This window comes from Ornithorhynchus anatinus, chromosome 12 (genome assembly GCF_004115215.2).
Source record: "Ornithorhynchus anatinus isolate Pmale09 chromosome 12, mOrnAna1.pri.v4, whole genome shotgun sequence".
Taxonomy (NCBI): Eukaryota; Metazoa; Chordata; class Mammalia; order Monotremata; family Ornithorhynchidae; genus Ornithorhynchus; species Ornithorhynchus anatinus.
The window spans coordinates 12,469,238-12,493,328 of NC_041739.1; the positions used below are offsets into that span (position 1 = coordinate 12,469,238).

A 24,091-nucleotide genomic window follows, 5' to 3' on the forward strand; every position below is an offset into this window, starting at 1 on the left:
ATTTCCACTGAATGACTTCGTCGAGCTTACTCTTCGTATTAAGTGTGATGTGGTTGCTAAAATGTCTCTCCTGCCAAAGTGCCTGAGAATAATAGTGATATAGAAGACTGAAGCCCTCAGCAGAACCAATTAACACAGATTACTCATACTTTACCCACTTTTAATTCTCCTCATAATCTCAAAGTGTAGCTCTGACAAGGAATGCATTCTAAGAGTTTCAAAAATTTGTGTTATTCACTATCTATGGCTGTCTCTAAATGCCAGAACAGATGAAATAATGGAATTTTAAACATTAAAAACAAACAACATAGGTTTTTATCCAAGGTTAATCAATATTTTGAGTACATAAACTTTGACTACCAGGAATGATACAGATAATGGAAGTCCAGATCTGGGAGAATCAGTATTCTCAGCGCTTAGAAAAATGCGTGGCACATAGTAAGCACTTAACAAATACCATTATCATTATTATTATTAGAGGAAAGAGCAGCAGACAATTACTCAATTTGGAGTCAGGAGTTCTAATTTCAGTTCAGCCCCTCCACTTGCTTTCTGTGTGACCTTGGGTAAGTCATTTAACTTCTCTGTTCCTCAGTCTCCTCATTTGTAAAGAGGGAATTAAATATGTTTTCTTACTTCCACATTAGACTGTGAGACTTGTATGATGTAGGGATTGTGTCTGATCTGATGGTACTGCACCAATAAATAATAATAGTATTTGCTGAGTGCGTATTATGTGTCAAGCACTATTCCAAGGGAAGGAGTAGATGCAAGATAACTAGGTGCTACATGGTGCTCACAGGAGGAGAATAGGTATTGAATGGCCCATTTTTGCAGATGAGGGAACTGAGGCAAAGAGAAGGTAAATGATTTGCCCAAGGTCACAGAGCAGTCAATTGGTGGAGCCAGAATTAGAACCCAAGTCCTCTGACCACCAAGCCTATGCTGCTTCAAGTACCTATCCCAGTGCTTAGCACAGAGTAAGTTCTTAACAAATACTATAATAAGTATTATTCTTACTGATCCTCAACCATTCTTGTTTTTCCTAGTGACAGAGAATGGCACTAATAGCAGGTATATCAGAATTGGGGCTATGGTTTCCATCATTCCTACACCCCGAGGAGCGCTATATCAGGATTGGAAATCCTCAGGATAATCTAGTTATATTCTTCTTTTCTGCCTAGGTAGTGATGGAAGCATTTTGTCTCAAAAAACCCAGTGAATAAAATCTGAAGCCCAGAAAGTCAAATTCTGTGGTTCTTTTGATGACAGTTTCAGATCATGGAATTTAGAATTAAATCTGGAGCTGTCAGACGATTGGTGTTTGGAACTGGTTTATGAAGCACAAATGTCACGTGAATTTCAAAAAGAGCAGATTTTTTTTGGCACGTTAGAAATCTAAGAGAGGAAACATTTGATGGCAGAAGGGAGAAAGAAATACTAGAAAAAAAAATGGAGACTGTTACCCTCTGCTAACCAGTGTCTTAGTTGGGGACAACCAGGCAAAGGTTCCTGGCAGTCCTTGAGGCAAGTCAATCTCAATGACAAAGATTCCCATTACAGTTGTCAGTTCTCCTATAAATGAATAATTTCACTAGATGTTTGGCTAAAATTTTACCCAGAGGTTTGAAGGTGTTCTTTGAAAAATGTGTGTCTGTTTTCATAGAATTCATTGCAAAGTCAAAGCAAATGAGGGTGGCATGCATGGGATTTAGGCAAGGAATGAGTACTATAGGTCAAATTTTCCTTTAACATAGTACAACCCCCGTTACCAGACAACTGACTCGTCAAAGAGCAAAAGGGTCAAAACAGCTGAAAACTGGCATGAGATATAACTGGCTTTTTACACTCAGCTTGGTGCCTACTCAAGTATCACTATTTTTAGACAACCCCCATACAGCTGTAAGGGGTGGAAGATGATTACAGGCTTTAACAGAAGTGATTATATGTAAATATTTGTCTTGCCTCCTCTGTTAGAAGACATGCCCCATTCTCTTGGAGTGTATGCTCTAATTGTACTTCCCCACTGCTTAGTGCAGTGTTCTGTATTTACCCAACGAATATTCAGGATGAGTTGGTTTTTTTCAGTTGATGGGGGAAAAAGAAGCTTCTCTAAAACTTGCCTGTCTTTTCAAACATTGACCTCTGGGTGCTATCAGAGCCCTGCCTTCATGCACTGTTATATGGATTTGGCAGCATTATCCTGTTCATTCTTTCTTGGATTCCTGAATATCAGTAATTCTACATGTTACTCTTTTCATTTAATCTAGTTCACTGACCAGCATTCTTATTTTTCAAACAATATTCTTCCTCCCATTTGAGATTTGAGCCCCTTATAGGCCAGGCACAGAATCTTAATTAACTGATAACAATACTAATAGCATAATAATAATAGTATTTGTTAAGCACTTCTGTACCAAGCACTGTACTAAGCACTGAGGTAGATATAAAATAATGGGGTACCACATGGGGCTCACTGTTTAAGTGGGAGAGAGAACAGCTATTTAATCCCTGCTTTGGAAATGAGGAACTACGGCCCAGAGAAGTTAAGTGACCTGCCCAAGATCATCTAGCAGGTACATAACAGAGTTGAGATTAGAACTCTTGTCTTGCCACTCAAACTCTGTCTACTCCTGGACTTTCTCGTCACTGTAGATGGCACCACCATCTTTCCCGTCTCACAAGCCGGTAACCTTGGCATTATCCTTGACTCCGCTCTCTCATTCAACCCACCCATTCAATCCGTCACTAAATCCTGTCACTCTCATTTTCACAATATCTCTAAAAGTCGCCTTTTCCTCTCCATCCAAACTGCTACCACGTTAAAACAAACATTCATCCTATTCCACCTAGATTACTGCATTAGCTTCCTTTCTGACCTCCCAATCTTGGGCCTCTCTCCACTCCACTCCCTACTTAACTCCGCTGCCCAGATCATCTTTCATTCATTCAATAGTATTTATTGAGCGCTTACTATGTGCAGAGCACTGTACTAAGTGCTTGGAATATACAAATCGGTAACAGATAGAGACAGTCCCTGCCCTTTGACAGGCTTACAGTCTAATCGGGGGGGACAGACAGACAAAAACAATAGCAATAATAGAATCAAGGGGATGAACATCTCATTAAAACAATAGCAAATAAATAGAATCAAGGTGATGTACATCTCATTAACAAAATAAATAGGGTAATGAAAATATATACAGTTGAGTGGACGAGTACAGTGTTGAGGGGAGGGGAAAGGAGGGGGGAGGAGCAAGGATGTAGATCTTTCTACAGACAGGTACTGGACATGCCACCCCCCTCCTCAAATATCTCCAGTGATTGCCTATCCACCTCCGTATCAAACACAAACTCCTCACCATTGGCTTTAAAACACTCCATCACCTCGCCTCCTCCTACCTCACCATGCTTCTCTCTTTCTACAACCCAGCTGCATGGTTCACTCCTCCGGTGCTAACCTCTTCACTATGCCTCCATCTCGCCTGTCTCGCCACCGACCCCTGGCCTGGAACGCCCTCTCTCCTCAAATCCGCCAGACAATTACTCTACTCAACTTCAAAGCCTTACTGAAGGCACATCTCCTCCAAGAGGCCTTCCCAGACTAAATCTCTCACTCCCTTCTGCATCGCCATGACTTGTTTCCTTTGCTCTTCTTCCCTCTCCCCTCCCCAACAGCACTTATGTATGTATCTGTAATTTTATTTATTTTTATTGATGTCTGTTCATTTTTATTGATGTCTGCCTCCCCAACTCTGGACTGTGAGCTCACTGTGGGCAGGGATTGTCCCTCTTTATTGCTGTATTGTATTTTCCCAAGCTGATAGTACAGTGATTTGTACACAGTAAGTGCTCAATAAATATGATTGAATGAATGAAGTAATTAATTAATTAATTAATCCAGGTCCTCTGACTCCCAGGCCCATACTTTTTGCACTAAGCCATACCATACTGCTTCCATACTGCTTGATGTGCCATCAAGGCTTTGCTCAGGTAAGCATTTAATCAACTTTAGTACTAATAATAATATCTGGGAATGAATAATCTTAAACTATTCGGCATTTGCCCACTCCCAAATTCCAAGTCAGTTTTCAAGTGTTGGACTCCAGAACAAAAGCTATCATGAAACTGGCAGTGGCAGATTTTGGAGTTCCCCTTTCCTTAGACCTTCTTCAATGAATCCACCTCCCAGACAGGGAACACTATTTCCTCTTAGCCTCATGTTCACCTGGCCATCACCTGCCCTGATAAGAGCTGATGGGTCCTTATGTTTAGTGGCAAAAGTGAGGGAGTGGGAAGGAGAGTTCTTGCTAACCCCCAGGACTCCAGTCCCTTCAAGGCACTTATCTAGAACATCCACCAAGGCACTACTCTGTGGATTAATTTGGTAATCTAGACTTAATTAAAAGTTAGGTTTCTTCATTTCTAAATTGCTGCTGAGAAGATAATTTCTCATGATCTGAAAAAAAGAGCTCCTTGTTTCAGCTGACCAACTTCAGAGAAAATTCAATTTTTCAACTTTTACAGAGAAGCCCTACAGATCTTCAGTGGTCAAAGATCGTGGATATGAAGTAGCTTAGTGTAAAGTTAAGGGATAATTTTAATAACAACAGAGCACTAAAATTTTCATGGCAAGTTGACTAACCTCATAAATATCTAGAACTCACTGATCTGTTAGCCTGATGACCGGTAATATATCTACTGCTCAGAAATCATTTGAAAGCTTTTACAGAATATAATAAAAAGAAAATAAAAGGATAACTCAGGGAAACGTAAAATAGTGAACTTCTTAGTATACACCTCACCTGGTTGAATGTTTTCTCTAATAATGGTCACATGATCATCTCGGTCTGGTCGGGTATGTTCATGCCAAAAGCCTATCACATGGCCCAATTCGTGGACAACAATCCCAAATTTATCACAGTTCTTGCCGATGGATATAGCCTGAGGTCCATTGCCCCTCCGACCCACATAAGAGCAACACCTGGAAGAAAATTTTAGAAAGAAGTTACATAGTCAACTTTGCCTACCCTTAAAACCAAAAAAATAAAAATAAAAGAGACTATACAGCAGTCAGTACCAGAGTGACAAGTTACACCGGAAGCAAAGTTGTTTCCAAATTCTACTACCTGGGCTGTAAAATTAAATGACTCTTAATTGACACAGGGCAGCATGCTTTTTAAGAAAACAGGGAAGTGCCAAAGTGTTATCAAACTATGAACCAAACCAAGTCTGCAGAGCAAATACTGGTTTTAACCTGCTGTGGAAATGCAAGATCCCAACCTACAGCAGACATCACAACCAGTTTTTCAGCAGTTTTATTCAGATTCATGAACGTCACCAAATATATTTCTCAAACTTAATTGCTCAGTGGAGAGTTTGTACCCTTGTCAACCACTGTGGCCTAAACAGAATTTTTGACTTTTTCCTTTAGTGAAAAGGAAGTGACCATTAAACAGCAAATGCAACTTAAAAGTAGTCATTAGCACTGTAGTAGTATAGATTACAGCCTGGCCTTATAGTCCTCAAATTTATTTAGTGAACTTTAAGGACCCTCACCACTAGGAAGTGAAAGCAAATGTATTTTTTAAACTCATAAAATTAAAATATTTAAGAAAGGATCTGCTTCCAGTGGTTTGTAGCACAATAGGTGTCACTGGCTCAACCATGTTCTTTCTACAGATTGAATTTCTATCAACCCGTTGTTTGAAACCCTCAGACTTTAAAAGCCCCAGTCATCTAAATTACTACTGTACCTGAAAATTCACAGGCTAACTTCAAATCTTTAGGAGGATTTATAAGTTTCTCATCCATAATGACAAGTAGAGAGAATAAACTAGAAGAAGGACAATGTGAAAAGCTGGCAGGCATATATTTTTGAGATTAAGTATCACTTTGAGCCTTCTACAGATAACTGTTCCAAGTAGATTTAGATTGCTAAGGGTATGAGAGCAGTGAATAGCATCAACTTATCAATTATATGTTTGAAAAGGTGTAAACTTCAGGATAATAGCCACTTATCAGGATATTAATTGCATGGTCCAGCAGATGAAAATGATGCAAGAGCCAGAAACCTAGTAGGATTATATTCATATCAATAGATTAAAGTATAAAGGATAGGAGGGGAATTGCCTGCAACCTGAAAAGGATTCTGTCAATCCTTTAATTGGCTTAAAATTCACACTTTCTATTAACAGCAATAAATATTCCATGTAAAAAGAGAGTTTTTCAGGGGAATTAAGAAAATGGATTTGTAATATTGTCTTAACAATAAAGCACAAGCAATTGGTCAGAGAAATAATAATAATGATAATGTTGGTATTTAAGCGCTTACTACATGCAGGGCACTGTTCTAAACTCTGGGGTAGATACAGGGTAATCAGGTTGTCCCACGTGAGGCTCACAGTCTTAATCCCCATTTTACAGATGAGGTAATTTAGGCACAGAGAAGTTAAGTGACTTGCCCACAGTCACAGTCACACAGCTGACAAGTAGCAGAGCATTTGAACCCATGACCTCTGACTCCCAAGCCCGGGCTCTTTCCACTGAGCCATGCTGCTTCTCCATTATGATAGTTCCTCTCCCTTATACCAACTTTTCCTGGAATTTAAATGAGCAGAGTCTGTGAAACTCATTGTTTTCTTAAAGATATGAAACATCTTGTTCAGAATATGGAAAAGCTGGGAAATAGAAAAGTATTATTAATCAGCTTGGAACTCAGGGGAAGAGGGGCATAAAATAAAATTAGTACTTTTCAAAAACTGTGAAGTTCTATTCATTTTTATGCAAAGAATGAGAATTTAAATGATTAATTAATGACAATGAATGCTTTTATTTCAACCTACAGTTTATATTATCCATTCATTAATATTAAATGAATGTCTTCTATGTGTAGAGTACTTATTAGGTCTTTGCAGAATACAAAAAAGGAAAAGATGTGGTCTTTACTTGCTTGGTTAAGGTTGTCGCTTGAGGATACTGGGAAAAAATACCTTTCACTGAGTGTTTCCCATAAAAAGATGCTTGTCCATGAATACACAGACTTAGAAACAGTGCCAGAGGCAGGAAAATAAATTATCACCACTCCCAAATCTTAAGGTCCCACAGCACTTATGTATACATGTATACATCTATAATTCTATTTATTTATACTGATGCCTATTTACTTGTTTGGATGTCTGTCTCTCCCTCCCCTCCCCAGATTGTAAACCCGTTGTGGGTAAGGATTGTCTCTCTTTATTGCTGTATTGTACTTTCCACTGCTTAGTAAAAGCAGCATGGCTCAGTGGAAAGAGCACGGGCTTTTGAGTCAGAGGTCATGGGTTCAAATCCAGGCTCGGCCATTTGTCAGCTGTGTGACTTTGGGCAAGTCACTTAATTTCTCGGTGCCTGAGTTACCTCATCTGTAAAATGGGGATTAAGACTGTGAGCCCCACGTGGGACAGGCTGGTTCCCTTGTGTCTACCCCAGCGCTTAGAACAGTGCTCGGCACATAGTAAGTGCTTAACAAATACCAACATTATTATTATTATTATTAGTAGTACAGTGTTCTGCACACAGTAAGCGCTTATTAAATACAATTGAATAAATGAATGAGTGAATAAAGCATGATTACTGTTTCCAAATCAGGAGAGGACCATGTTTTTGCTTTTATTTTATTTACACAAGAGCTTATACAGTAGACCATGAGTATCCCATATAAGAGGGTCTCTATCCCAACTTATTATCTTGATTACCTCAGCACTGAGCATTGTGGTAAATGCTTAACAAGTACCACAATTAGTAATCTGCATGCAGTAAGCGCTCACTAAATATGCACTGATGATGATTCAGTGCTTATGAAGTAACCCAGCTTACCCTTCATACTTGGGTACTTTCAGGTTCAAAACACTATGATCAACCTTTCACCAAGAAATGTTAAAATATTGGGAGATGTGGTCTCTAAACATAAAACTGACATAAATAGGTAGAGATAGATGCAAATCATCAGCTAAGTGTAGAAAAGACGATCGTGCTGGTAATTAGGAGCTACTCCTTCAGGGAAGGAAACCATAACATGTGGTCCAAGTTCAAATTAGGATATTAGGATACCTCTCTTAAGGTGAAATTAGAAGTCTTTTTTTAAGAATTTGAATTTTTATCTTTTCCTGACAGACTGTGAGAAGAACGTTTACATCTAGTCCTATGATTTTAGTATTTAGTATATTTAGTATTTCGTATAAGGTAAATATTTAAACATTTTCTCCCACCAGTGGGTATGATAAAATGTAAATGGGGCCCAACCTTGGCAATTATGGTTCAGCAGAGACAAGCGTAGCAGAGTCTGAAATGTTTGAGGGCTTTTTAGCTTCGGGTGACCTTTTAAGAAATTTACATGGAAATCAATTTCAGCTGCTATAAACCATACGGAAGGCTTGACATAAAGAGTATTTAAACAAGCTGATGAATCACATAAATAGGCAAAGCAAGATTAAAGGCTTATTGCAGTGTCAAAACAATGGGATAGTTTCATTTGATTCACTCTCCATATAAAACAGGTTTCATCTTTACCTCAGCATAATTAATTTTTATAGCCATTTAGAAAGGCTCAGTGTCGTCCCTTTGGAAGCCCACAGTCAGAAAGAGAACAAAATGGTTAAAGTGTTAAGTTTTAGAGTTAAATCTCTAAGCTACAGATATCAAAATGCATATTCTTGGCAAAGGTATGGTATTTAAAGAGGAAAAATTCTCGCACTTATTTTCACTTTGGTATTGGTATTGCTTCAGGAGAAGCAGTGTGGTTCAGTGAAAAGAGTCCGGGCTTGGGAGTCAGAGGTTATGGGTTCGAATCCCTGATCTGCCGCTTGCCAGCTGTGTGACTTGGGGCAAGTCACTTAACCTCTCTGTATCTCAGTTCCCTCATCTGTAAAATGGGGATTAAAACTGTAAACCCCACGTGGGACAACCTGGTTACCCTGTATCTACCCCAGTGCTTAGAACAGTGCTCTGCACATAGCGCTTAACAAATACCAACATTATTATTATTATTATTATTACCTGATATTACATGGAAAAAGAAAATGCTTGTTTTAATAAAGGGTATAAAGATAATCTATGACTACCTTTTGGGCCAGCTTTTAACAATTCCATTTATAACCGATCAATCCTATTTATTATTATTATTTATTGTGTGCAAAGCACTGAACAATATAACAGTGTTGGTAGACACATAACCAAAGATTCCAAATTCCAAATGTTGCAATATTATCTACCTGACTACAGATTTCTTCCAAGCCAGCTATCCCTAATTCTTCCTTGTCAGGTTTCTTCTGACATATTTCTAAGTCACCGTGCTAAAAGACTAGTGTTAAGGGAAGCGGCATGGAGTAGTGAATAGAGCACAGGCCTGGGACTCAAAGGTCATGTGTTCTAATTCCAGCCCCGCCACTTGACTGCTGTGTGGCCTTGGGAAAATCACTTAACTTCTACATGCTTTAGTTACCTCACCTGTAAAATGGGTATTAAGACAGTGAGCTTCATGAAGGACAGGGACTGTCCAACCCAATTTCCTTGTATACATACTAACGCTTAGTACAGTGCCTGGCACATAGTAAATGCTTAATGAATACTATTATTATTACTAGTATTACTGTCTGCCTGGAGTGCCTGGATTCTAGTAACTCACAGGTTCCTCAAAATAGAAAAGATCAGAAACATTTTAAGGCAGGAAGAAGAGTTGCAGAAATTTGTTCGATTTAGGCTGATATAAAACCACCTCCTCCAAGAATCAGAAGTGAGAAGTAGTGTGATCTAGTGGATAGAGAACAGGGCTGGAAGTAAGAAGGATCTGGGTTCTAATCCTGGCTCCGTCACTTGTCAGCTGTGTGACCTTTGAAAAGTCACTTAAGTTCTTGGTGCCTGTTACCTCATCTGTAAAATGGGGGACATGTACTGTATCCAACCTGATTTTACATTCTATCTGCCTTCCCCATTTAATCTGGCACCTGACATATATGCTTAAATACCACAGAAAAGAAAGTGGCATTCCCAACTATTCCCATCCTACCTATCCGTATCCATTCTTAGCACTTACTTGCATATCATGCTATTATCCCATTTATTTATTTTCACTAACTTCTGATTGTATCAGATGCAATCAGGTTTCCCTTATTACCACTGCCTGAATAGAATCTGGGTCTGCCTGCATCCCCCATTATTTTATTAGCTCATTGAAGGCAGGAACTATCTCCTCTTCGATCTTATTTCCCAAGGAACTAGAAGAGCATTCGGGACACAAGCTGGTGCTTTTGTAAAGGGGAAAATAATTATTTTAGCTGGATTATAAACTTGAGGGCAGAAACTATGACTACCAACTCTATGGTATTTTCTCTAGCATTTAGTGCAATGCTCTGCTCCATAAATAAATTAATGGTTTGATTTATGGATAAGGTGTACTGAAGTAAAAGAAGGCCTTGGGCAGTCTGAGATATGAATAACAGCACTTTCAGCATCTCTGAACTTGGCCTCCTGTCTCAGATTTATGACTCTGGATTTAACTTTACAACACCAGCCTCCTAAGGTAGTCACTATGTAACTCTTCTCTGAGCGAGGCTTCCCTGTTCTTTCTCCCTGTGTTCACATCCTTCTCGACCCATCACCAGGAGTCGTTTCACCCACCGTTCCAGTGGATCTTGTAGCGATCTCAATTTTATGACGATTCTCTCTCTCTTGCTCGCTCTCTCTCCTTCCACCCCCACCCCAACCTTTGTAATATAATCCAAGTCAGCTATCAAGACCCTGTCTCTGTTCTGGCCATCCTACACAGTGGTCAGGTGCTTATGGCCTTTGTTACCCGCAGTTTATGTATTGACACCTTGTCAGCAAATGTCACCACTCTCTTCAGACATGTTCTTATTTTGGAAACTGAAACAAAGAGTTATCCTAGGCAAACAGGGTCATAGAAAACTAATCCCATTTCAACTAAGGAAATATTCTGGTCATCGCTGTACAGGGAAGAATCAATATTTCATTTGGGGAAAAAATTGTTACCCATATGTTTCTTAAGAGCAAAACGAAATCAGTTCAATGTTCAACTCAAGAGTAGTTCCTCTAGGCCATAGGCTCCTCCTCTAGAGTGTAAGCTCCTAGTGGACCTTGGATATGTCTAGCAAGACTGCTGTATTATATTCTTCCAAGTGTTTAGTACAGTGCTCTGAACACAGTAAATACTCAATAAATATTGCTGAGTGACTGAAAGTTAATGATGGCATTTGTTAAGTGCTTACTATATGAAAAGCACTGTTCTAAGGGCTGGGGAGGATACAAGGTGATGAGGTTGTCCCACGAGGGGGCCTTACAGTCTTAATACCCATTTTACAGATGAGGTAACTGAGGCACAGAAAAGTTAAGTGACTTGCCCAAAGTCACACAGTTGACAAGCAGTGGAGCCGGGATTTGAACCCATGACCTCTGGGTCCCAAGCCTGTGTTCTTTCCGCTGAGCCACGCTACTCCTCCAGGTGTTCTACTCTGCTGTAGTACACAAATAACGGGATTAGAGTTTGGTAAAGTCCCAAACGAACCTGCTGACGTGAGGGTCTCCAGGACTTCCTCCATTTGATTTGAAAAATGCTATCCATCTGCTTGCCACAGCCCCAGAAAATGTTGGATTGTCCCATACCAAATGATGGCTGGATTGCCATCGAAAGATTAATGCCAAAGTTAGATTTTCCCAGGGTAAAAATGTATTCAAACCCAGAATTACCAAGTAAGGTATTACAGCTTTCAAGTGGTATAATAATGGGAAAGTTTAAAGTAATCTAACATATTTATGTGAGTATGGACATAAATAGGGACACTTATTTGTATACACACAAACAGTACACTCATTGATTTGGACCTTCAATCTGAAATTCCTGATATTTTGACACCATTGTGCAAGTCACCTCTCTGTAGCTCAGTTTCCTCATCTACATTATGGGTATAATTAATGTGTTCCTCTTCCTCTTAGACTGTGAGCCTATATGGAATAGGAAATGTGTTTGTTGCTATTATTTGGAACCCAACCCAGCCTTGGCAGTTAATAAGCCATTAATGAATATGCCTAACTAAGCTTTTCCTCACTACTTCTACCCTAACTCTAATGGTAAAAAATTAAGTGTTTCATATTCTCATGGCCTATAAGGTCTCAGTCAAATTGGGAGTAAAAAAAGAGATACATAGAAGCTGCACAGAGGGAGCAGAATGAGAGGAGACAGCCGTTTGATAGTCTATAAAGTCAACTCGATCTGGCTTTGAAGTCTGACAACCTAGATCATTCCCAGTTGATTCATTCTTGTTTTCTCTGCCCCTCACACCCATTGATATTTTGTCCCCGAAAGTTTTACAGGTCCTCTTAGAAAATGTGGCTTGGAAATGATCCACATCTTCCGCACAGAAATCCAGAGAAAAAGATATTCAGTGGCATTTGTTAAGTCTTACTATGTGCCAAGCACTATTCTAGGTGCTGGGGTAGATACAAGGTAATCAGGTTGTCCCACATGGGGCTCACAGTCTTAATCCCCATTTTACAGATGAGGGAACTGAGGCACAGAGAAGTTAAGTGGCTTGCTCAAGGTCACCTAGCAGACAAGTGGTGGGGCGGGATTAGAGCCAACGACTTCTGACTCCCAAGCCCGTGCACTTTCCACTAAGCTACACTACTAAGCTACGCAGGAATCGGCCATTTTACCAGGCATTTGGATGGGAGAGGATTAATACCACTTAGAACCAGAATCAATCCCAACACTTCCCTTGGGTGGGTGTAACACTTTAGATTCAGTAATAGCCAAAGACATAGCAAGCCAAATATTTTCATTTTGATCAACTATCAACTATCAACAAAGATAGTTGACCTATAAATGCAGCTAGCAAACACAGTCTGGAGTAATGGAAGGAGTACAGGCCTAGAAATCAGAGTGAGAGGATATGGGTTCTGTTCTAATCCTGGCTCTGCCACTTACCTGCTGTGTGACCTTGAACAAATTACTTAATTTTTCTGTGCCTCAGTCCCCTCAATCAGCAGAATGGGAGTTCACTTCCTGTTCTCTCTCCTACTTGGACTCTGAACTCCATGTGTGACCTGATTATCTCGCATCTGCCCCAGGGCTAATATTATAGTGCTTGGCATGTAGTAAATGTTTATTAAATACTATTATTATTATTATTATCATTTCCAATGTTAGTTTGGGGAGGAGGGAAAAATGGTAATATTGAATAACCAACATGATTTGCACCACACATAGATAAGTACTTTATTATGCAACCATCTCTATGTTATGAAAACCTATTTTGTAAAAATCTCCTCAGATTGAATTTTGTCAGTAATGTCTAAAATTCAAGAATTACATGTCATCCCATTCCCAATTCTACTCACCCACAAGGCCTATAAGTGAATACAATGTAGCTTTCTTCATCGCTCCGCTCGATAAAGGTAACACACGTGTGTTTCTCCCAGTGCCTCATTGCCTGCTTGAACATTGCTCTCTGGCTGCCTGAAAAAGTTTAGGAAATGAAATAAACAGGACATAATCTCAGAAGAAAAAGAACTTCCAATAATTTCTACCCCAGGTACAAGGCTGATTCTGGGGGGAAGGTTCCAACAAGAGGTGCTGGTCACATTCAGCCACTTGCTACCCATGCGATCTCTCTTTCTCTCCCTCTTTCTCTCCCTCTTTCTCTCCCTCTTTCTCTCTCTCTTTGTCCTGCTATTCATTCCCACTCCCCAGTGAAATTCTAAACTGTCCACATTCCACTCAAGGTCCCACTAAATAAGTCAGCAAGTAGCATATCCTACAATTTCAGAATGCATTTCTGGTCTTCTGATCAAAAACATTGCCATGGTCTGGGTTGGTCTGTTTTCTACTATAAATGATACATATAGAGCCACTGCAACTTACCTTTTACAGAAAATGGATAAAAGTTCTCATTCCATAAGTTTTAAGAATAAATTACCTTATAGCTAGCCATTCACTTCCTAAATAAAGTTTTCTCATTCACACCACCAGCCCTGTACAACTGAGCAGGATACTAGAAACATAAAATTATTATGATTTAAATTGACTTAAAAGAGAAGGTATTAAACAAAAAGCTACCAGCAATAACACTAGACAATAAAAAGAACTTGAAAAATACAACCTTATTCTAGCCTAGTGAAATACAGTAATCTAGTTTAGGGATTTTTCAAGCTTATCTTTAAGTATCTTTTTTAATGAGATTAATATTTTATGGGAAAGATGCATTAGACTAATCAATAAAGGGAATTTCCTTCTTTTCCTCTTCCAAAACAGACAACGAGGGAGAATCATACCAGTGAAATTTCCTCCTATAACGTATGGAATGACGCCTCCAGGCCATATTCTTTCAGTTCTTGATGTAGCAGCTCTGGGAATTCGATTTTTCTCATTCTGCCGTGAGAATCTGACAGTTGCTTTTCCCTTTGTGGTGAAGTTTTGCTCCATGCCTGAAAAGACATTGAAAATGCTCCATGAAACAGATGTGACTGTGGATATGGTTCCGAAAGTCCTGGAGTTCATAATTTTATAAATGACTTTTAAATCAAAATACATAAGCTTATCATTATACAAAGAGACTAAAATGATCCTTAATATGACCTGGGTCAGAATACCTCCACCCACCCAGTTGGGCTGCCTCTGTCTAGCACAGCCCCCAAGCCCCCTGGAAACTCCCAGTTTAGGAAACTGAAGTCCCTAGGTGCCATATGTCTGATCTGATTGTCTCAAATCAATACCGTGCATTTTACAATGTTTAGCACAGAGCAAATGCTTAATGAATACTATCATCACTGTTATCATTTTTTAGTGAAACCTCCACCAGGGCATGGAAGTATGTCGCCTCCACTCCAGAATATAAAGTCTGGTCTCCGGTTAGCTCTCTCAGATCCACTGCAATCACTCAGGTGGGATTGAGCCCAGAGTAAGAATGGGATAGCCAGAGATTTCCATATTGGCAGACCTCTTCATTGACTAACAGGTTTTGACCTGGTCCAACCTCAGGTAAATACACAGACTGGGATGACTTGGTCCAGAGGGAATGTGCAGACCATGTTAAGGCCTGGGACTGTGGTCATATCCTACCCAGGCCTAGACTGTCTGTATTTCTGTTCTCCAAAAGTCAGTCAGACTCAGAGCCGTGGGTTAACCTGATCCCGTCAAGGTTCTGGCAGGGCAGGCCAGAGCTGCTGCAGCTTCCCTGCCATGTCTTGACCAACCCAGATAAGAGACTATAAACTTGTTGTGGGTAGGGAATATGTCTGTTTATCGCTATGTTGAACTCTCTCAAGCCCTCAGCACAGTACAGCAGAAAACATTCAATAAATACAAAGTAGTACTTTCTATACCCTAGCCTGAAAGAGTTTTGAGACCATTGTCTGGAGATTTATTCTTGTATATGTAGTACAGGATTTACTTCTGGAGACACACACTGAAGAAAGAAGGTGGTGGCAATCATAAAATAGTGAATTGTAGTTTATTTCCCCCTTTATGGAAACAATATGCATAACAAACATCACTAAAAATTTTGATGCTTGCTAAAGCAAATGGGGATCATTGTGAAGAGAATCAACTGGGAAGGTTCAGCTTCAAAAATCTGCATTGAGAAGAGGCTCACTGGAGAGATCTGGGATTGGTGGAATGAGGGGAGTATCTAGAGGATAGAGTTAAGACTTATAAGGATTTCACTTTTTCAAGCTCTTGCCTGACTCCTGAACACCACTGTTTCACACCAATTACACCTCCATCTTGACTCAGAGGCTAAGGAAAAGCTTGAAAACCTGAGGATCCAAATCTGAGTATAGACAGAGGTTTTTTTTTGTTGTTTGTTTGTATTTTTTGTTTTGTTTTTATTATATTTGTTAAGTGCTTACTATGTGTCAAGGACTGTTCTAAGCTCAGAGGTAGATACAAATTTTATCAGGTTGTACACAGTCCCTGTCCCACATGGAGCTCACAACCTAAGTAGGAGGGAGAAGGATTTAATCCCCATTGTACAGTTGAGGTTTTGGGAGTTTATTCCCTGAAAGCCTCCAGTCTCAGTGTTCTAACTGTACTGTCCCCTTCTGGTACTGCCTTCCAGGGACAGCATCATGGAATTCTCTGAAGCATTAAGATGTTGGGGTGGGGAGTTCCTAATGGAAGGAAACAAGAGTCAGGAGATTGGGATTTGCCAATCAAAAATTAGCACAATTTGAATTTTGTTACATGCTGAAGTTTTTTTCTTAACAAAAGTTTTTCGTGTGTGTGTGTCTGTGTTATTGTTTTTATGACACTTGTTAAACACTTACTATGTGTCAAATATTCTTCTAAACGCTTTGGTAGATGCAAGTTAATTTGGTCTGACACAGTTCCTGTCCCGCATGGGGCTCCTAGTCTAAAGAGAAGCAGTGTGGCTCAGTGGAAAGAGCCAGGGCTTGGGAGTCAGAGATCATGGGTTCGAATCCCGGCTCTACCACTTGGCAATGTGTGACTGTGGGCAAGTCACTTAACTTCTCTGTGCCTCAGTTACCTCATCTGTAAAATGGGGATTAACTGTGAGCTTCATGAGGGACAACCTGATTACCCTGTATCTACTCCAGCGCTTAGAACAGTGCTCTGCACATAGTAAGCACTTAACAAATACCAACATTATTATTATTATTATTAAAGTAGGAGGGAGAACAGGTATTTAATGTCCATTGAGGAAACTGAGGCATAGAGAAGCTAAGTGACTTGCCCAAGGTCGTTCAGCAAGCAACTGGCAGAACTGGAAGTAGAACCCAGGTCCTCTGACTTCCAGATCCATGGTCTTCCCATTAGGCCATGCTGCTTCTCTAGTTCCATCATAATTAAAAGAAAACTTTTTAATGAGGTACACCCATAACAAGCTAGTAGATAATAGCATGCAGTTCACTCAGAGCCATTTGCTTGGGGAAGAAAAAAATCTGAAATAGCTAAAGACGTTTTATTGTTTAGTGCTGTATTCATCATACATATTCCTCAGTTATAGCTACCAAGAATATTAAAAGAATGACCAGAGCTTAGAGGTAAATACATTAAGTGAACAATCACAACCCTCTCTAACACAACAGGCTCTGGTTTTATGGCTAAGAAAACCAATTCTGTTTCGGTTTTGGTACAGTTGAATTATCTATCCTTTGGGCTGTGAGTCGGAGGTGACAAATTCAGATACCAAAAAAGGACACCTATTTTCATAAAACACTGAAAACTGCTGTGTGATACCAATGAATTAGTTATGAAGAACAGCACTATAGTGAACCCCTTAATGCATTTTTAATAAGCAGAGGCTTAAAATAAGCTGTTCCAAGACTTCAGCTTCCCCAAATTAAGTTTTATAGTGCTTTCATGAAACCCGATCTCCCCAATAAAACCGAGGTGGCCAAATTGCTATTCCCTTTGTTGCTCTTTTGCTCTTAGTAAAGACTTTAAACAGTACTGACTGCCTCAGTTGAAGGACCTAGACTGTGGAGGTTAAGTTAACTGAATGAAGAGTTGTGTCAAGCAGTCAGCTAATTTAAACACAGAAAATACCAGAGCCAAATCTTCTTATCCTGTCAATAAGCTGGTAGAGGGCTCCTCTTTTTTTTGGCATTACTCGCTCTCCAAGGCCACCTTTAAAAAAGAAAAAAGAAAAGATAATTGGCATCACACATCGAGCAAGCCTAATTGGAGAAAAACAATAGGACTTTCTCTGAGGAAAGGCCCACATGCCATATGTAGTCAAAAGTAGAAAATTCTACATGCAAAGTTCATAAATGGAGGGGGATGGAAATCCAAACACATTTGTAGCTAACATGCATTCCAGAAAGTAAGCGAACATGACTTTGTTATTCAGACAAGTTGCAGCAATTACATCATCCGATCATTATTTGAAGCTCTTTCTCTTCACTGTGACCTTGAAATGCAGTGATATGCTGATTGACAGTGAGACATTTTGCTCTCACAGAAGCTCCTGACTGCATACCATTTTTTCTCCAACGTGTCTGAACACATTTTCACACACAAAAATAGCAAATTAGAAAGCAAAATACAAAATGATCTTTTAGATGCGAGATGAAAAATTATTCCAAATGTCCTTTGCTAGAATTAGATTGATCTTAAAATCACAGGGATGCTAAATTATTCAAAATTGCAGGTTTGTAATGAGGTTGTTAGACACTTTTATGAACCACCTATAATAATTGAAAGATGGAACAGGCAAGAACCAAAATTTCAGTCCTTTTTTTTGTAAATTGCATTTGTCAAGTGCTTACTTGTGCCAGCCAAAGAACTAAGTGCTGGAAGAGATGCAAAGTTGTCAGTTTGAACACAGCCTCTGCCTCTAATGAGACTCACAGTCTTAATCCCCATTTTGCAGATGAGGGAACTGAGACATAGAGAAGTTAATTGATATGCCCAAGGTCACACAGTGGACAAGTGGAGGAGCCAGAATTAGAACCCAGGTCCTTCTGATTCAGGCTTGTAGCCGACCCACTAGGCCACGGTGCTTCCCAATACATGGAATTTAACTGCTTTGTGATTTATTCCCTTGGCAAGAAAATGTGGCAGATATATAAAGGTTATTTATAACAGATAGGATAGGGTCTTGGGTTTTTTTCTACTTTTTATTACTGTGCTTGCCTTGCAAAATAGATCAATTCTATAAGTACCTCATTGAGGTAATGATGCTAACAAACTATAAAGAAAACATCAAATATCTAATTTTGTTTGGGGAAAAGTAGCCAGGGGAAATAAAAGCATGTAAATACAAGCAACAAGAAGGGGAAAATTGTAATAAACTCATTCTAGTACCTCAGGATTTTTTTTCCTATTCCTCAATGTCCTTTTCACATTGTATTGTGAATATAAATAACAGAAGGTATACGGTAAAAAATCAGTTTTCTTTTTAAAAAGAATGACAGAAAACAATGCCATATAAGGTAAGTGGTGGAGTGTGCTTGCTCACTAAATAATTATGTGCTTAATTATTTGGATTACACTGTCAGATATTTGCAGTATCCCTTGAGAAAAATTTTTGAAATTTTTTAGTTTTACATTTTAGGGGCATGAGGTAATATATACATTCCTTCCCAAGGAATATCTGGGTCATGTTTTAGTATGTCATACATATATGCTAGTAGTAATAACCGGCATGAAATGTAATTATCCTTGATGTCAGAGGGTGAGCATAAAATTGCATTCATAATTTAAAAAATGAATAGCTATGTAAAAAAATAAACAGCTTCTTATAGTAAACATGGAAATAGCAAAAATAGCAGTAATTATAGAAGAAGCCATCAAGGTCATGAGGGAGCTCAGTCTTATATTTCAAGAGAAAGAATAAATGTTCACACTGAGGCAAAAGGCATTTGCCTTCCAAAGCTCACAATCAGTGACTTGTAACACAATCGTTGAACATTAAATGTGTGTTCAATGAGGAATTCCAAAGGAAAAACAAAATAAGCAAAATAAATAAAATGAATCAACATGACAGTTGCTGATTAGAATGATATTGCCCAACCCCAAATCAACGGGCAGCATTACACAGAAATAGAGAAAAATATTTTCAACATGGAGGAAAAATAAGAATTTCAGAGCCTCTTTAAAAACATATATTCAATTATCTTGTATTCACATATGCGGCTATTTGGACACCAGGACTGGTCCACAGTGTAATTGATAATTGACATTAGCGATAACTGTAGAGGTCTCTTGCACACAGTAAAAACTCAATAAACATCACTGATTAATTGATTCTCATAGTTATGTTACAGTTTAAAACCATAATATGAAAATGGCATGTAGCAATTACCTTGACTATAAATTTTGAATTAGACCACTCTCACTCTCCAAATAAGATGAAGCAGTATGACTTGGTAAAATGCTGTGTAACACTGGAAAAGTCATTTGACTGCTCTGTACCTCAGTTTCCTCACTTGTAAATTGGGAATCAAATACGTGTTCTCCCTCCCACTCGGACTGCGAGCCCCATATGGGACAGGAACTGTGTCCAACCCGATTAACTTGAACCTACCCCAATGTTTAGCACAGTGCTGAACACACAAGTGCTTAAGGTATACCATAATTTATTATGGTAAACTGATACAGGTAAACTATTGTTTATGAGTCCCACTAGGAGCCAACAGCAACGTGCGTGATCAATACTCAATTAAATACACGTGTAAAGTTTTCAAAATGGGGTAACTGGAAATATTTTTTCTGAGTTTCTTTTAAGGTAGCTTTGTTCTACTTTTCCAGCTGCAGCTATTTCACAGTGTGGAGCTAGTTGCAACTAGAACAGTACATATTCCATTCCATTCAATCGTATTCATTGAGCACTTACTGTGTGCAGAACACTGCACTAAGTGCTTGGAATGTAAAATTCGGCAACAGAAAGAGATAATCCCTGCCCAACAATGGGTCCACAGAGCAGAGAAGCACAGAGAAGCAGCATGGCTCAGTGGAAAGAATCCAGGTTTAGGAGTCAGAGGTCATGGGTTCTAATCCAGGCTCTTCCACCTGTCAGCTGTGTGACTTTGGGCAAGTCACAACTTCTCGGTGCCTCAGTTATCTCATCTGTAAAATGGGGATTAAGACTGTGAGCCCATGTGGGACAACCTGATTAACCTGTACCTACCCCAGCGCTTAGAACAGTGCTCGGCACATAGTAAGTGCATAACAAATACCAACAGTATTAAAAGACGGGCTCATCTTGAACTAAAGACATCTGCACAAATGGTGAAATTCACCTAAGGGTCCAAGGTGGCTGAAACGGTGAATCTGTCTTGCTATCAAAGTCATGACTGGACCATGTTCATCCAAAGATAGTCCCTTGCTATTTTGCCCTGTTTGTTCTTTATGGTGTCCAGTGTTTTGCATTTGTCTCCTTGTCTCACAATCGATAAGAAGTTTTGCTCAAAAAGAGTCGCTTCTTATTCGATTGCAGCGCACCATTAGAACAGTAGTATATTTTAATTTACAAGGGAATATTTTCCCAGTGGGTTTAAAGGGCTGTAGTTAAAATAAACAAAGGACACTGGGCAAGTATAACATTTAGTAGGAGCTGAAAATAGGAACCACAGCAAAAGTGTTTATTTTCGCTACCGATATTCTTATTCATCACACGAATTACTGCTATGACACTGGTGGTAATGGGAAAATCGGAGGATGAACTTGCAAATCTTTGAAGACCTTTTGAACTCATCTGCAACTGAGATTGCTATTTTGAAATGTAAATATTTAAAGCAGAGGAACATAATAAAATATAAATAATCTATATGGTAAAATAAAATATTTTTCAGATTGTTCTAATGTATATACAAATATACATTCACACAGAGAATAACTGTATACTAAAGACATTTTTATGATTCAAATGTAGATTTCTAATTTACTTTTTCTGAGGAGATGTCCATTTGTGCCATTAGACAGCACTTACAGTCCTCTAGACAGTGAGCTCATTGTGGACAGGGAATGTGTCTACCAACTCCGTCACATTGTGCTCTCCTAAGAATTTAGTACAGTACTCTGCAAATTGTAAGCGCTCAATAAATACTATTGATTGATTACTAAACCAAAACTGTAGACTTCTTTCTCTTTTACAGTGAAGCAGACCTAAAGAGGAAAACTGCAATGTGGAATTAAATTTTCAAATGCATATTACGCATGCTTAATTGTCTCCTAAAAGTGACTACTGCATATATAATACATATATACTAACACAAATATACATTTATATATATATATATATATAAGCGATACATGTATACATATACATACATACAAGATATATGTGTGTGTATATAAGTATACACAAACACACACACATATATCAGCAATACATTTCTCCTGCAACACAGAGAAAAGGAGGGGTTTCAGTTGCAAAAAGGGGTAAAATGCAAAGTAAATGACTCAGCTGCATCCAATTTAAAAGGGACCTTCTGACCTTGTTCTAAATTAATTCAAGAAACAAAGAAGTGAAATAAATTAAACTCAATTAAGCCTTTGCTAGAGAATTCCAGAAATATTAACATTCTAAACCTAATCTCAATCTATACAAAATCAAAGTAGTTCTTACAAGCAACTTTACAAATGAAATGAACAACCTTTACCATTTTTCTTTTGATTCAAGTAAACTTAATTTTTACAAAACCAACTGTTGTTAGTGTTATTTGCATTAAGCAAATACATTTCTAAAAGGAACACTTGGAAAAAAATGATATATTTTGTAGCCTACCCATTCATCTCTTGGGAATTAAAGTGAAAATGTACTGCACAACATCTTAAAATTGGATGCTGAGACTTTCAAATGTAAACATTCATACTCTGGTAGGGAGTAAATCAACATCTTACCTGTGGTATGTCCAAGTTTTTCAAATGAATTCTGTGTAAGGTCTACTGTTCTATCGATGTGAAATATTTTTAAATCTTCATCATCTAAGGCAATGTCTCCCCAAAAGACCGCTTTAAATAAAAAAAGATATGATTTTTTAAAAAGTGTCTTCATTAACAACAGTTTAAGACAAAAAAGACAACTTAAATTATGTTGGAAGGATGAAATTTCAAAGTTGATTCACATTACTAAAATCAACATAAATTAATAATATCACTAAAGCAATTCACCTTAATATTGAGCCACAACTGTTTTCATAGCTGAAAACCCTGTTCTTCATCTTGAATCCTTACTGAATTTTTTAAAAAATGGTATTAATTATTTACTATATGCCAGTAACTCTACTAAACACTGGGTAGACATAAGAGAATCAAAATCAGTCCCACGTGGGACTCACAGTCTTCATCCCCATTTTACAGATGAGGTAACTGAGACTCAGCGTAGTTAAGCGACTTGTTCAATGTCACACAGTAGATTAACTGCAGAGCCAGGAGTAGAACCCAGGTCCTCTGACTCCCAGGCCCATGCTCTTTCCACTAGGCCACATTGCTTCCCTTTAACCAAGCCCTTGGAATGTATAACGGGAATATAAGAAATGATCCTTGCCCTCAAGAGATTTACAATCTAATAGGGAGACACTTCAAACTTAAGCCAGCAGACATGTTTCTCTGCTCTAATTTTGGTAAAATTCAGTAAGACAACCTGAAGTTTCATCCTTTACAATAATTTATGACATATTACAGTAGACTAGAAAATACAAAAGAGAACAGTTAGTTTTTTGACTTTTTGCAACTCAAGGAATAAGTGTTTCTTTTCCATATTGAACACTTCACTGAAATGAGTAGGTCATAGTTAAAAGATAGGTCAATCCCCAACAGTAGATAGAATCATTCTCAGAATGTCAGTAAACTGAGCTGTGAAGATTCTGGGAATTGGTCTAACCCTAGATGAAGGGTGGCCAGATTCCCGTTGGTGAGATAAATGTGACAATTCTTTATTTGCTGGGTAGCTCTTGCACTTATGCTTCACACTTTGTTAATTTGCTTGATACTGGTACAGTTATTTTTTTTTAAATCTGTGGATCTCAGCCATGTTATATTTTGGTAAACATTCTTCATTTTGGGGGTGTTGACCATTCTTGTCCCAAGTAATATCATTCAGGAATAATCATGATAATTGTGGCATTTGTTAAGCACCTGCTAAATGAATGTCTATTTTCCACTGAGATGCTTCGACTCCCCCATGTCACTCTTCCTACTACCGTGCAGAAGAGAATGGCTACCACAGGTCTATGAAGATAGTTTTCTGAGAAAATGTTCCCTTTCTGTACAAGCAAGACATTTGTCCATATCACAAGGCCTTTGCCTCTAATCAAGGGAGCAGCAGCCCTGAGTTCCCTCAGGATAACAAAACTGTTGCTCCGCTGTCCCTGAGATCTCCCAAACAAGTTTCAGAGTTGTGTGATCAGGAGAGTCACTTAGGTTATGGCCATCCATGAAGTTGATTCTCTTGAAGATGCACCTGTAAGTCTACTTCCAGACAGGAAACAGTAAAGAAGAGTGCATTTCCTTGTAGATAACTTCTAAGTGTACACCACAGTGTCCCTATGTCTTTTAAACAGGAGAATCGAGACTGGAGGGTTACTGACAAATGTATATTACCTTTCAGATGTAATGACACCAGTGTTAGGT

The 24,091-nt window shown here is 38.7% G+C and overlaps 1 protein-coding gene across 1 annotated transcript in view; it reads right to left on the bottom strand.

Moving 5' to 3' along the window:
* Positions 1 to 24,091, bottom strand: part of TLL1 (tolloid like 1) — a 180,930-nt gene that overhangs the window by 89,244 nt on the left and 67,595 nt on the right. The window contains exons 2-6 of the mRNA XM_001509146.4: positions 22,361 to 22,471; positions 17,561 to 17,641; positions 14,326 to 14,478; positions 13,393 to 13,510; positions 4,806 to 4,984 (exon numbers count right to left, since the gene is read on the bottom strand). Of these exons, the coding sequence (XP_001509196.1) occupies positions 4,806 to 4,984; positions 13,393 to 13,510; positions 14,326 to 14,478; positions 17,561 to 17,641; positions 22,361 to 22,471 (642 nt within the window). The remainder of the gene's footprint in view (positions 1 to 4,805; positions 4,985 to 13,392; positions 13,511 to 14,325; positions 14,479 to 17,560; positions 17,642 to 22,360; positions 22,472 to 24,091) is intronic.